This window comes from Vulpes lagopus, chromosome 23, assembly GCF_018345385.1.
Source record: "Vulpes lagopus strain Blue_001 chromosome 23, ASM1834538v1, whole genome shotgun sequence".
NCBI classification, from domain to species: Eukaryota; Metazoa; Chordata; class Mammalia; order Carnivora; family Canidae; genus Vulpes; species Vulpes lagopus.
This window is the reverse complement of record NC_054846.1, coordinates 16,021,183-16,035,316: the sequence shown is the minus strand read 5'-3', so window position 1 is coordinate 16,035,316 and position 14,134 is coordinate 16,021,183. Positions and strand designations below refer to the sequence as shown.

At 39.9% G+C, this 14,134-nt stretch overlaps 1 protein-coding gene across 6 annotated transcripts in view; it reads left to right on the top strand.

The window, feature by feature from the left end:
• DCLK2 (doublecortin like kinase 2) overlaps window positions 1-14,134 on the top strand; it is a 149,409-nt gene that overhangs the window by 98,128 nt on the left and 37,147 nt on the right. For all 6 annotated transcript variants that reach the window (XR_005985301.1, XM_041738861.1, XM_041738860.1 and 3 more), the window contains one exon: window positions 3,556-3,650. Coding sequence is in view for 5 of the 6 variants with exons in the window: in XM_041738861.1 (XP_041594795.1) it covers window positions 3,556-3,650 (95 nt within the window). In the remaining variant the exon portion in view is untranslated. The remainder of the gene's footprint in view (window positions 1-3,555; window positions 3,651-14,134) is intronic.

Sequence of the window (14,134 nt, the reverse complement as noted above, 5' to 3'; positions counted from 1 at the left end):
TCGCTCTGCTGGGTTTTTGTTTTTGTCTTTTGCCACATTTCTGTTTCCTTTTGCTCCATTTCCATGAACGTATCTGGCTTGTACCGGGGTACATCTGTGCGCTGTGGAGGGCTCCATGGTGCACAGGATGCCTCAGCCTCCTTTCTTTATCAGAGAACCAGTCACTGTCAGAAGATTGCCAATTGCCTCTCTTCTGTACGAAGTGATCAAGGAGGCATACCACCTCAACGGGTCTATCTTGGAGTTAATTTTGGAAAATATTCTGTTACTGACAAAGGCTAAAGTTCATTGGTGATATGAAAATAGCCATAGAATTAAACTTTTCTGTTCTTACCTTCCTCCCCTTCTGTTTTTTACCTTCTTCCCCACCCTACAGCTAATAGGCCCAACACTCTTTCTAAAAATATTGACAGTATGAATATTTTTTAACTGAAATCATCTCTGTGCTGTGAAGCTTATTTCAAATCATGCTTTCTATAAAGTATCTCAAACACTAGGAAAGCTAATATAACATGCAATTTGCATAAATACAATTACCTGAGCTTATCCAATAGTAAATGTAGATTTTTGTCAGGTTCTTAACTTTCATTTTAGCCATAGGTTTACATGTGTTTATCATATCAGTAAAATAAATGGAAGTGAGGAGAGCGATTAAAAAAAATGAGATATAATGAATCCAATATATACTAAACTAAAAGTATGTTTCATAGCCACATTTGTCTTGCACACCATTATGTTTGTATATATATTTATTCAAATCTTTTTAAATTGAATTTTTGAATGCTTAAAAATTGATTCAAGAAATCTTGATATTTCGGTAGCATATCTGCATTTGAGATAGTAGAGTAGATCTTAAACTTGTAAGTAAAAGTTCTGAGATGTTTAAATCATGTTTCAGGGGGCAAACAGCTTCTTTATGAGAGATTAAACTCAAAAGTATGTTCACCACATCATGCAGTTATAGAAAACTGAGAAATATGTATTATTAAAAGCCACTTGTACCCACAAGTACAATGCTCTTTTACAGACCTCTAGCTGTGGCATACCTGTTAACATTTAGAACATTCTGTGGGACAAAGTGGAATTTCAAACAGAGCTAGTAACTGTGTAGATGTAACATTATACTTTTTCAGTCTTGGGAAAGAAATGTGCCCATAAATGGCCTTCTGGTTAACTGAATTCCTCAACAAAACTCTATCCAAAGGGCTAAATAGTATGTAATAAACACATAGAAATTCAGCTGGATGACATGAGCAGGTAAATGTTACCATAATTTGAGTCCTAAAAATTCTCCCTTTAGGTTTCTAGCTTGTGAATCTTTCAGAGTCTGCCAAGATAGAAAATATTCAGAATAAACAAGCAAACAAGCCCCAAGTTTGTTTCTTACATTACAGTTGAGGGGAGGAATGGAGAATAGCCTTATTTTGGGAGAGAAAATCAGGGGGTGGTGAAGGAATAGTAGTAGCATGACAAAGGTGCTGGCTGGTTATTGCACACCTACCAGTTGGTGGCAGCAGTCTGAGAGGAGCTGACTCAGTGTGAGACGGTCCTTGGTCCCACTTACCTGCCTATGACTCTGGAGAAATGTGCAAATAAATGAAATTAAGGACTACTCATTAAGGAACTTTTTTTTTTTTTTTTTTTTTACAATTTTCCAAATGCTCTGGGGAACTTAGAAGCCCAAATGTGACTTTGTATCCCTTTAGGCAGAGATTATTTGGAGGAAAATATGGACATGTCGTTGCTGACAGCAGTAAAATCCCTAGCAGTGAGTTTTGTGAAGAAACTATGTTTAGGAGGGGGTGTGTTTTCAGGGAGTTGTGTCTTCTGTCAGGATCACCATTTGCAAGAATTGTTTTTTCTCCTGTCACTATTCCAAGGTAGCCTCTGATATCAGTGTAGTGTCTGAATATCTGTGAACGACAACAATACTTACAGAGACTGGTGACCTATACAGTTTCTGTATGGAATAAGCCAAAAAAAGGGAGAAAATTCAGCCTCAGCTCACAGCAGTTTGACTAGTTCATTGCCCATAGTAACTTCTATTTTATGTGAATTCCTGCCACCAATTCCCTTTATTTAAAGAGAATTTTTAAAAGAAACATCGAAATGTAACTTAATTGAGAAATAATCAGGACTGTTGAACATTCTAAACAGTTTCTAATTGCACAGTTCCTTGCGTTGTACTTGTGCTCTAAATATGCACATACATTTGTTGGGAAATTATAGGTAACTGATCATTGTTTATGCATGAGTGGTTTTAAATTAGAAAAATTAAAGTTTGGTAAGTTAAAAGTGACTAGAAAATGTTCTCATCCTTACCCAATTTACAATGAGTAATGCAATAAATAAGCATGACTTTATAGTCCCAAATATCCCGGTTTATAGATGATTCATCTAATCACAAATACTTATTGATTGAGGACTTTTGCCTCCACTCAAGGTCTGGTGCTCACATTTTTAAGTCACCCATTTGGAACTTTTACCTCTGCATTTTGCTTTTTATATTGATTAGCTTCATTTAAAATAATAGTTGTCTACTTCCTCATATTTAAAAAGAAAAGAAAAAGACGGACTTTGCTTTTCTTTCCATAGATAAGAGTGACAGTTTGCATCTTTGGGTAAAGCATCAAAGATTAGTGATAAAAGGGATTGCAAATACGTCTTAGCAAAACAACTATAAGTCCTAAGTGTTAATTAACAAGTTTGTGAAATTACAGCAGAAACAGATCCAGATGATCCAATTAGGAATAAGCATGAGTCATGCTGAAGTGTTTGACCAGCATTCTCTCAAATAAAACCCGCAAATTTACCTTCCCTTCTATACAACAGTGGTCATACTTTTCCTAGCTATGCTCTGAATTGAGCCTTCAACCTAGGAAGTGTGTAGAAGTTTGGAAGGGATTCTATTTTAAAAAATCAAGATCTGCTAAAAAATGGGAGAAATTAAACTGTGAAGACAAGAAAATAGAAGGAAATAAAAAGGACTAGATTAAAAGAAAGTTGAAGAGTGTCTTTATGGCCTTCAAACAGATAAGCAGGTGTTGCAAGAAAAATGAGCAGTAATTTTCCCTTTCCATTAAGAATATACTTAGAAAATATGTTTGGATTATGGTGAAATTGATTTGGGAGAGCTGTAGAACCTCTGGGTGAAGGTTGGTATATACCGAGAGGATATTGGAAGTTACAGCTTCATAATAAAGGGCTACAAACATACCAGCCGTTTCATTTCTCTGCCCTTGTTGCCAGGCGGGCTGTATGGACAAATTCTCATTCACATCTCTACCATAATGTCTTATATATTTGTTTATGTCACTGTTGGAAAACTATTACTGAAAAACAATTCTAGTTTCACTCCTTTATTTGTCTGGTACTTTGTAATGCAAGGGGACACATTATTTTGGCCTTTCACTGATTTGCCATCTGCTTTGAGCTTTAAATGAATCAAAGCTTCATTGGAACTATGTCGTGCATGTGCTTAGTGTTTTTGCACAATCTGATTGTTTTGGGGTTTTAATGACCTCTGTCTCCTTTGTTGTCTCTGCCCCTGGTCAGTTAATGGAACTCCCAGCAGCCAGCTGTCAACTCCCAAATCAACGAAATCCTCTAGTTCTTCTCCAACTAGCCCAGGAAGTTTCAGAGGATTAAAGGTATGAAATAGGATATATGGCATGTTTGTGTGATTTTGTTATTTTGAGATGCATAGTTTGGTAGTTTAATTCGTCCAAGGGTTTGGGTGCAATTACAAATGAAAAAGGAAAGAGTTTAGGACTTGGAGCTGGGAAGACCTGCCTTTGAATCCTGTATCCTTTTTCATTTTGTAATCTGGGTCAGTTCACTTAACTCTTCTGAGCTCAAGTGTTCCCATCTCTAAAACAGGAAGATAAGGTGGTGGTTAGGGTTGAACATGTTGGGGTAAAGTAAAACAAGTAGCAGTTTTCCCATTATTATCAAAATGATTTGCAATGGGAAAGCCTTGGTGAACACTATAAATCTTCTAAAAATTTCAATTTGAATCCTGATTTTAATACTACTGACCTAATTTGACTTTGCGAAATTCTAAAACAGGACAAAATACTAGTATGGTACTTATGTACATATGTAGTTAACACAAAAAGACATGTTCATTTTGGTGAGAAGTTAGAAATAAATCTTAGGAATCTTAGGTTTTGACTGTGATGTCCTAAACATATAAACGGTAACTTAACATGATCAGCGGTTGGTTTAATAGACCGTTTTTTTGTTTAATAGATATTTTGTCTAATACAGAGGGAGAAAAATGATGAATGAAACCAAATTTGCAAAACTTCAACATTAATTTCATTTAGTAGCTTTCAATAATTTAAATGGATAAGAGAAAATTCGCCTGGTGAAACAGCAGGAAATAATTGAGATTAAAGAGTGAAAGTTTCCTTTTGTAGAAACAATCAGATTATCTGCATGGTAATGTACTAAGAATACTGATGTATATATAGTGCTGCGTATGCATGTGCCAATTAACTTAGTCTCTTGGCATTTTGGTGACATTGGAAATGTCTTCATTAGGAATACGTTCTCCAAAGTTAGTTGCCTAAATGCTTCAGATATTGTGTGTCTGAGTGGGTTTTCTTGACTCTAAAGATGTGAACTATCTTTTTCAATTAGTAAAATGGATTGTAAGAACCCCACCACCCTGAGTGAGTGAGGAATGAGAACCTGTGAGTGCAGCATCCTGGTACCCTCAGAACGGTGAGGATCATGGACCCCCCACTTGAAGGGTTCATTATTCTCCACCTGACTCTAGGCTTGTCTGTCCTGCCCCGAGAATGTTGCGTGAACATTCAAAACGAACCTGCATGATTCTCATGTTAAGTGGCAGATCAAAAAGAGGAATTCCTTCAGGAGAAGGACAGCTTGTCTGTTTTTGTGTCTGCTTCCTTATGTATATTGGCAGACGACACTGGACTGAGGTGGGTAGTAAGTTTGGGAGTAGAGCATACATAGCTCTCACCTACTTCCAAGTGCTGGAAGCTTTTTATCTTTATCAAAAGAACCAGGCATTTTTGAGGTACTAACCTCGCTTCGGTCAGTTTATAATATGATTTTAATGGAATTCTAAACTGTCAAAAACAAAAAAAAGTTATACAAATTAAAAATCACTAATCAATGAAGTATTTTCAGCTCTCCCTCCCCCAGTTTATTGCACCTCAAATAGACAGTGAGGAGGTGCATTATTTTTAATTTGAATAACTTTCAAGAGAACTAAAGTAAAAATGATTCAAGTTCATTCACTTCTTTTCTAATTTCAGTTTCATCATGTGTTAAAGTACAAGCAAGTGGCTCCTAGTGCTGGTAACTGTTAACCTTAGGGTGAACCCCACACAAACTTTCCAGTTAGCCACAGCCAGGTCCCACCAAGGTAGGTCCCCGAGGGTAGGCAGGGCCTCTGGCAGGTACCTAAATCCCTTGCTTCCCTGGAATTTCATTCACATCTGTCTTCGTTATTGGTGGGTAACCTTTGTTCCCATCATTCTTTCTAGCCCGTCTGCAGCTGTGAGCCCAAGATTGTTCCTTTTAATTGTTGTGCCTTAATTAGTTGGTGCCGTTTAATGCTCAGAGTGCACACCCACCCCACACACATGCACACAAACTTTCACGAGATCCCTTATACTTCTGGAGTGGTAATTCATGGAATTTTAAAAACATGATAAATTTTATTGCTGAGACATTAGATAAAGTTGTTTCATTATGCTGAGTGTATTGGAAATGGTCGAGTAATCCCAGCATCTGTCACAAGGCCGCTGGATAAGTGCTCAGGATTACTCATTGATACCTAAAAGGTAAAGAAGAGTAATGTTGGTTACTGGTCAAGATAGAAGATGAGAGTTTCAGAAAAATGAAGAGTAGCGGTCTTTCTGTTACTGGTGAGAGAGTCTGCCCTGTGTGAATGGGGAGGTCTTCGTTTTTGGATTCCCTGTGCAAAGATACACACGGGGATCTGTGCTCAGAATAAAGACAGCCAGAAGAAAGTAGCAAGCACCGAGCAGCTTATTAAGGTGAAAGTACACTCTCAAGGTAGGAGAGTGGGCAGGTTCTGGAAGGTGGAACCCACCCCTAGGTTGTTTTGGGATTGGGTATTATTGAATCTTTCTGGTTTGAGTATGTGCAGTGTGGTGGGTGGTCTTCAGTGGAGGCTGCGTCCAATCTTTGGGAAGACTCCTCCCACAGGGAGTTTGTGACCAGAACCGTCAAGGTGGCTTTTGTCCACAGGGCAGGGCAGTACCTGCAATGCAAATGCATTATAATACATCTAAGGTTACCCTGAGGCAGAGGTGAAAGAGGGGAGGCTTGCTCCGCACCAGAAGCTCCTGGTCTGTTAGTCCCAGGGTCTTAGAACCACCAGGTCAGAATGTTGTGCCCCCGGGCTTTTAATGCGTCACATATTTATCACTGTCCTTGCCTCCGGGGCCTATCTCTATCATTCTCCCCTCAAGGACTTAGAACTCAGCCTCCCTTTGCTCCTTCCACTGCTCCGTCTAGCTTCTACCTAACTTTTCCATGACCCTACCCCCTACCATCCAAAACTCACTTTGTCTTCCACCAGCTTGAGGCCTGTGGGCTTTACTCACAGCTGTAAAACCTCCTCTGGGTCTTCTATCATCTGTCTAATAAGAACATTTGTTTTTAAATAACCTCTAAAATGCTAGGATTATAGTTCTTTTAAATTGGCAAAAAAAAAAAAAAAACCTACTTAGGAAGCAGGAGAGTATTTTTCTTCTCACTTTAAAGCTAATATTCGCATTAAACATTAGCAGCTAAATGAGTCTCTGCCACACTGATCAACTTCTAGGCCACGATGCCAAACTGGGGCCTATCCTCATGGGTCATGCCTTATGGAAACTGCATCTGGTAACTGCTCCCAGCAATCCGTGGTATTGGATGTTGTCTTGGGGATGAAGACCTGCCTTTGAGCTACTGCAGCTTAGTCATGTTACTTACTGTACAAAATAACCCTAATTTTGATGGCAGTGTAAGCTGCAGTCAGCATCTGTCCACATTTGCATTATTTTCTCTATTCAGTGACATTACAAATGGAGAATTACAGATAATTACTATGTGTTAGTGCTCTGCTTTTTTCTTCCCCTTCATTTACAATGGCTTATTAAGATCAATTAAGAGGGAATGTCTGACAATGGAGGACTGTTTTTCATAGGCAGGAACTATTTATCCTGGGTAGATGCTTTAATGGCTTTGGGAATAGATAATCTTTTTCCAGAGAATCAGCATTGACAAAAGCAAGCAAACCTAGCCAGGACAGCATGTGCAGGACTTGACATTCCTGTCTGTGTACCAGGACACAGCTTTTGCTAGATTATTTATTTATTTAACTATCTAGGTTTTACCTAATAGGGAATTAGGTAAAGTTAAGTCAAAAGGAGGCAGAATCTGATATTCAAATACAGTTTTCCCCTCTTTGTGCCAGTTTTGGGAATCCTTTTAGGGTTTTGGTGGGGATGTTGGAAGAACTAGAGATGAAAACAGAGTCCTACTGTGATGCTTAATCTCTGACCACAGAGTGTCTGTGGCTTTTTTTGTTTGCTCATTGAAAAAGATATGAGAAATACAGAAGCAAGTCACCTCTCCACAAAAAAACAGGGTATTCATAGTTTTCCCCATAATACTCTTTGAGGAAGACCTTTCTGCTCCATTCATACACATTTATAAAAGATCATGCTCAGGCAACCCAGGTGGCTCAGCGGTTTACTGCCACCTTCAGCCCAGGGTGTGATCCTGGAAACCCGGGATCGAGTCCCACGTCAGGCTTCCTGCTTGGAGCCCGCTTCTCCTTCAGCCTGTGTCTCTGCCTCTCTCTCTGTGTGTGTGTGTGTCTCTCATGAATAAATAAATAAAATCTTAAAAAAAAAAAAAAGATCATGCTCTTTGAGAGACTGGACCAAAGCCAAGAGAGGAAGGAAAGCTGTCATCAGTTTGTGAATAATTTTTGCAAGATGGGAATGTAAGAAATAGGGTGGCAACCAAGCAATCAGAAGTCTTTAAATCTAAAACTGAAAGGAGTGTTAGGATGAGAGTTAGTTGTACTTTGATTATAATTTTTTGGTTTTGCTAGTTATGTGAAACCTACAATGTGAAAGTCATCTCAGATCTGTGGTTAGTTTTCATTTTATAGATGAAGTTCAGAGATGTGAAGTGACTTGTTCAGGGTCTCATTGGCCACTTGGGATCTCTGACCCTTTCTGGGTCTCTGTCTCTAACCTCTGACTCTTCCCCCCCATCACTGGTGGGTCTGGTTCAGTGAGTGCAGCACAGACCTCTCAGGAGGAAGCTTGTATGGTTATGATGGAAAAGCTATGCTGTGTGAGTCTTTTAGGAGGGTGAGTGCTGGGGGTGGCTTGCCAGATACTGAATATCTGGGTTTAGATATACATAAGTGCTCTGAGTAAAAATGGGTTGAGATGTTAGAAATGGAATTGGGGGCGGGCAGTGCTCCGGGGGAAAAAGGAGAGGCAGTCCTGGGGTTGGGGAGAGGCTGGATGAAGGAGAGTAGAGAGAAGTGCCCAACACTTCTATCTAACCCCAAAAAGCTTTAGTAAAATGGCAAAGTTCATGAGAGATAGGGTTCTTGGTTTTCTTTGGAGGCCAGCAATGGAACTGAGTATATAAACAAGGCAGTGTAGTCCAGGCTCAATAAGCATATGAGTACCTGGATATGAGATAATGTTACATGCTCAGCCTGGCATGGAAGCTCCTTTATGAGTATAGTAGCATAATGGGATTTGAAAACAGAGCCCATGCTTATCGCCATTACTAACTCCCAAGGACACAGTGTGAAAGCAATGCCAGTCTGTTAAACAGATGATTAAAACAATATAGTCGACCAAAAATTCATAAAATGAGTTGCTAGGGCTACTTAGGAGGTCTCTATTGGGTCATTTCCCCAAAACCTAGGCCCTAGGTGTTAGAACTTGGTTTTGCTTTTGTATGGATTTAGGGAATCTGGTTTTCCTAGGGCAAGACCACTGGGTAGTGATGGTCACCTGGGGAGGAGGCAGTTCTGCAGGCTAGAAACCAGCCGCCTTCAGGACACTCCAGGCTTTACCTTGACCTCAGACTGCCCACTACAGTCAGAACTTGGGGAGCCCAGAGGCCTTTTTAGTAAGGCCAGTTCATGCCAAGTTGTACTAGGCCTGTGTCAGCTGGGTACGTAGCATCTCTGGACTCATTCTTCTTTTTCTTTAGTGCTCTTTAATAATTAAAATTTTCTGTGACTGTTTCAATCTGAACCAGTTAAGCTAAGAGGAACCAAGAGAATTCTTTGATCCACTCAAGCCAGAGAAATTAGACAAAAGTGGTACCTCATAGTATGTTACACAAAGTGTCAAAGAACAAAGCCCAGAACTCATTTGTGCTCAGATGCCTCCATTCAGAGAAGGACATAAGACGGTAGGTATAGTGGTTAAAAGCATTGTCTTGGGGTGCCTGGGTGGCTCAGTGGCTGAGGGTTTGCCTTTGGCTCAGGTCATGATCCCAGGATCCTGGAATCAAGTTCTCCATCAGGCTCCTCCCAGTGAGCCTGCTTTTTTCTCTGCGTATGTCTCTACCTTTCTCTCTGTGTGTGTCTCTCATGAATAAATAAATAAAATCTTTAAAAAAATAAAAGCATGAGCTCTGAAACCAGAATTTCTGGGTTTGATCTTGGTTTGGCTACTCACTAGCTCTATGATCTTGGGAAAGTCACATCACCCTTATGTGTTAAAAAAAAAAAAAAAGGACCTAGTGCAGAGGGTTGAGATTAATTAAATATAGAAAAAATATATAGAGAAAGCATTTAGAATAGCTTTGCTGTTCTTTTTTGCCATAAGCTTTGGGATTTCCAGGTTCAGTGTTCCCATGAGGGAAGTACTCACAAAGAAAAAAATTAACATGCAGCAGTATATAAGAAGGAAGGAGAAAGTTAGAGAAGTCTGGCTCCAGATTTTTTTTTTTTTTTTTTTTTTAAAGATTTTATTTTTTATTTATGAGAGAGAGAGAGAGAGGCAGAGACACAGGCAGAGGGAGAAGCAGGCCCCATGCAGGGAGCCCGACGTGGGACTCGATCCCGGGTCTCCAGGATCACGCCCCGGGCTGCAGGCGGCGCTAAACCGCTGCTGGCTCCAGATTTTATTGCCTCCTCTGCTTTCTCTCTATTATGAATAACCTTCCCGACTCTATGCTTCATCTCTGTTTCTGCCCTCTGTATACAGTCCAGCTCCATTAGTACTCTATAAGGCAGATGATTAGTAACAGATTATTTCAAAATTTAGCAGCTTAAAATAGCAATAAAAATTATTACACAGTTCTTGTGGGGCAGAAATTCAGGAGCAGCTTTTAACTAGGTGGTTCTGGCTTTAAGATGGTTGACAAGGTCATAGTCAGGGTGTGCACCAGGGCAATAGTCACCCGAAGGTCCTGCCAGGAGTGGAGGATCCTCTTCCACGGTGACTTGTTCACTTGGTGGCAGGTTGGTGCTGGCTGTTGGCAGGAGGCATCAGGTCTCCACCATGTGGGCCTCTCCATAAGTTGGCCTCAGAGCATGGCAGCTGGGTTTCCCTAGAGCAAGTGCTCTGCAGGAGAGAAGCCCTCCTGTCTGTGACCTAGTCTTGGAAGCCAGACACCATCATTTCCATAAGAGTTTAGTAGTCACGTGTCAGCTCCTTGCAGCAACGGAAGGGACTAAACAAGGGCATGAAAGTCAGGAGGTGAGGCTTAGGGGAACCGCACCCCTTCTCTCTGCTTTCATCTCTTCATCAGCCACCTAGAATTTCTTCCTGAGGCTGCCAGTTTCCTCAATAAGTTTTTGTCCATTTTCCTTTTTCAAAGCCAAAAAGTCTCTCTCCCTATTAGTTTTATTGCTTTGTTCTCCTCCCAGTCCTTTTGTTCTCCTGACCCATCACCCCTGCCCATTCTTTTCTCTCCCCTTCAAATTCTAGAATCTCACCACCACTGATGTTTTCTTCTTAATCCTCCACTTCCTCTTGACCTCAGCCTGTGATCTCCTGTTTCCTCTGCCCAAGCTCCTTGGAGTCCCTTCGATCTAGCTGATAACTTTCCCTGCGGGAATATTTTCTGTGCTTAAATCACAGCATTTTCTTTGGGACAGATAGGCAGTAAAGAGTACTAAATGTGTCATCAGCTGCCAGATGGATGAAGAAAGCATTTCCCTGGAATTTAATTCATCATCCATGTCCCGGTTTAGGACTTTCAAGGCTATAGTAACTTAAGGCTTCCGAGTCAGGGGCACATCTGTGGACGCTGAGGGATAAAATGTCTCATGTTTTGATGCTGAAGTGCATGCCCAGAGGCTGTCTACCATGAGTATTCTTGTTGGTTGAAAGAAGAAAGAAAAAAAAAAAAGTACATTTGGAACACTGTCCAACATCTTGAGATTATAAACGGTCTGATGTGCTGATATTTTATCTGATGATGTCTCCTGGGTCTGCTGGTGGTGAAAGATTTTCCAGATTTGTGAAGTGTGATGAAAGGGCAGTAGTATCTCATACTGATTGGCAGAGCTAAAATGCAACTCTTTGACCCTCTGAACTTCAAAACTTCTTTTCGAAGCTGTGAAATGTAAATCCACAGTAGCGGCTGACCTTAGACGCTTTTGCTTTTCCCTGGAGCTTTGGTTTTTCTCTGGTATTTAAAACTAGTTAATAATCTTTGGTACTGAGAGATTGACTGCTTCTATGCACTTTTTATTACCCTAGAAATGCTTGGTGGTGACTTCATCTCTGAACGTAATTGGTTTTATTGACAGAAACAAAAACAAAAACGAGGGACTAACTAAGCAGTTTTGAAGACTTTTCAGTGGCCTAACAAAATCCTCTTTATAAATCTCAGACTGCTTGAGGACAGTGATTTGCACATTGTGGGTGTTCAGTAAATAGAGACATTTGGTGGGTAGATGGCTCAACGGGGCTGAAGCCCACCTGCATGGAACTAGAGGGAGAGTTTGCCAAGCAAATCAGTGTATAAATGGGATCAGTTGTAATAACTTTATTTGAATATAAGCAACTCACATGTTAATCTTAAATACTCCCTTACTCATGACAGTGGCCCATTAGGAATTATTGGTAGTAGACTGAAGATAATTGGGTGGAGTTAAGACTTAGAAGTTATAGTGAATTGTCCTGTACCAGTGAGTGGCAGTGGTAACTTCCATAATTTGAACTGAAGAGGGAGGCACCTCTCCCAGTACCCTGGTGTCCAAGAAGTTGATTTCTCACAGTGAAAGCACGCAGACGTTGTTAGCAGGTGGGCATGCTTATACCGCTTGTCCGTTGCTCAGAATTCAATAAGCCAACACTTTGAAGGGTTCACTTAATAAGGATATGCGGAGATGCTCTGCCACTTTTAGTGGACCACGTAGTCAACTGAGGTGGCAGTGATACTCAGAGGAACAGAAAGGCACAAATCAGCAGGTTCTATGCAGCCCCTTTCTTTGACTGTTGAGTTGGCTTTTGCATGCTTTCTGTTTAGCCAGATAATTCACTATTTACCACTGTTAACCAATCACAAAGACCAAACGCCACTAATTTAGCCAAATGAAAACAAGTCTGAGGTATGGCTACAGATAAGAATGCTTTATTGTATATTACCAAGCTTTAGGTGCTGATTCAGATTAATTGTTCTCCTATATCATTCCTAATAGTGAAATATTTCAGAGTCAGTTATCACAAATCCAATATATAAGTGCTGAAGGTATGTTTTTATTTTTATTTTTATTTCTTTTAATCCAAATATAATTAACAGGGCGGCCCGGGTGGCTCAGTGGTTTAGTGCCGCCTTCAGCCCAGAGCGTGATCCTGGAGACCCAGGATCAAATCCCACGTCGGGCTCCCTGCATGGAGCCTGTTTCTCCCTCTGCTTGTGTCTCTGCCTCTCTCTCTCTCGAATAAATAAATAAAATTTAAAAAAATATATGTAATTAACATAGTGTTATACTAGTTTCAGGCATACAATATAATGATTGAACAATTCTGTGCACAGTGCTCATCACAATAAGTGTACTCTTAATCCCCTTCACCTATTTCACACCGCCACTACCTCCCCTGTGGCAACCACCAGTTCTCTATATTTAAGTCTGTCTTTGTCTTTATTCCTCTGTTTTGTTTCTTAAATTCCACATATGAGTGAGGTCATATGATGTGTCTTTCTCTGACTTAATTCTCTTAGCATTATACCCTCTACCTCTGTCCGTATTGCTGCAAACACAAGATTTCATTCTTTTATATGACTTAATAAATTTATCCATTCATTAAATTCTTGGGTTGCTTTCATATCTTAGTTATAGTAAAGAATGCTGCAATAAAACATAGCAGTGCATTTGTCTTTTCAACTTAGTGTTTTCATTTTCTTTGATTAAATACCCAGTAATGGAATTATTGGATAATAGGGTAGTTCTATTTTTGATTTTTTGAGAACCTTCATACTGTACATGGTGTACAGTGGGTACACCAGCTTGCGTTCCCACCAAAGTGCATGAGGGTCCCTTTTTCTCCACATCTGTACCAACACTTGTTTCTTGGGTTTTGATTTTAGCCATCCTGACAGGTGTGTGGTGATACCTCATTGTGGTTTTGATTTGCATTCTCCTGATGATGAGTGACGTTGAAACATCTTTTCTTGGGTCTGTTGGCCATCTGTGTATCTTCTTTGGAAGATTTCTGTTTTTGAATGCATTTCTAATGTAGCATTTATTGTAATTCATGCTGGCTTTCCCTTTTAATTAATGGAATTGATATATTTTTTTATGGAATTGATATTTTAAAAACCTTCAATACGTTTCAGAGGTCATCTTTTTAAGGAAAAAATTTCTTAACTGTATGTGAGGAAAGGTTCTGGATTTATCAATTTGTACATTATTTGACTAAATTACAGGGATGTGACTATAATTCTCTAATCTGAAAGCATGTCCTAAATATACCACAATGAATATTTTGGTGAGTGGGTCTTGTACTGGGTGTCATCCCTACATTAATTTAATAGCCTTGAAAGACTTCTTGTTTTGTCTTCCTAGAGGAGGGGACAGTGTGAGAATAGCTAGATAGCTCCTGGGCTCTGGAGTCAGGCCTGGGTTTAGATTCTGATTCCACAT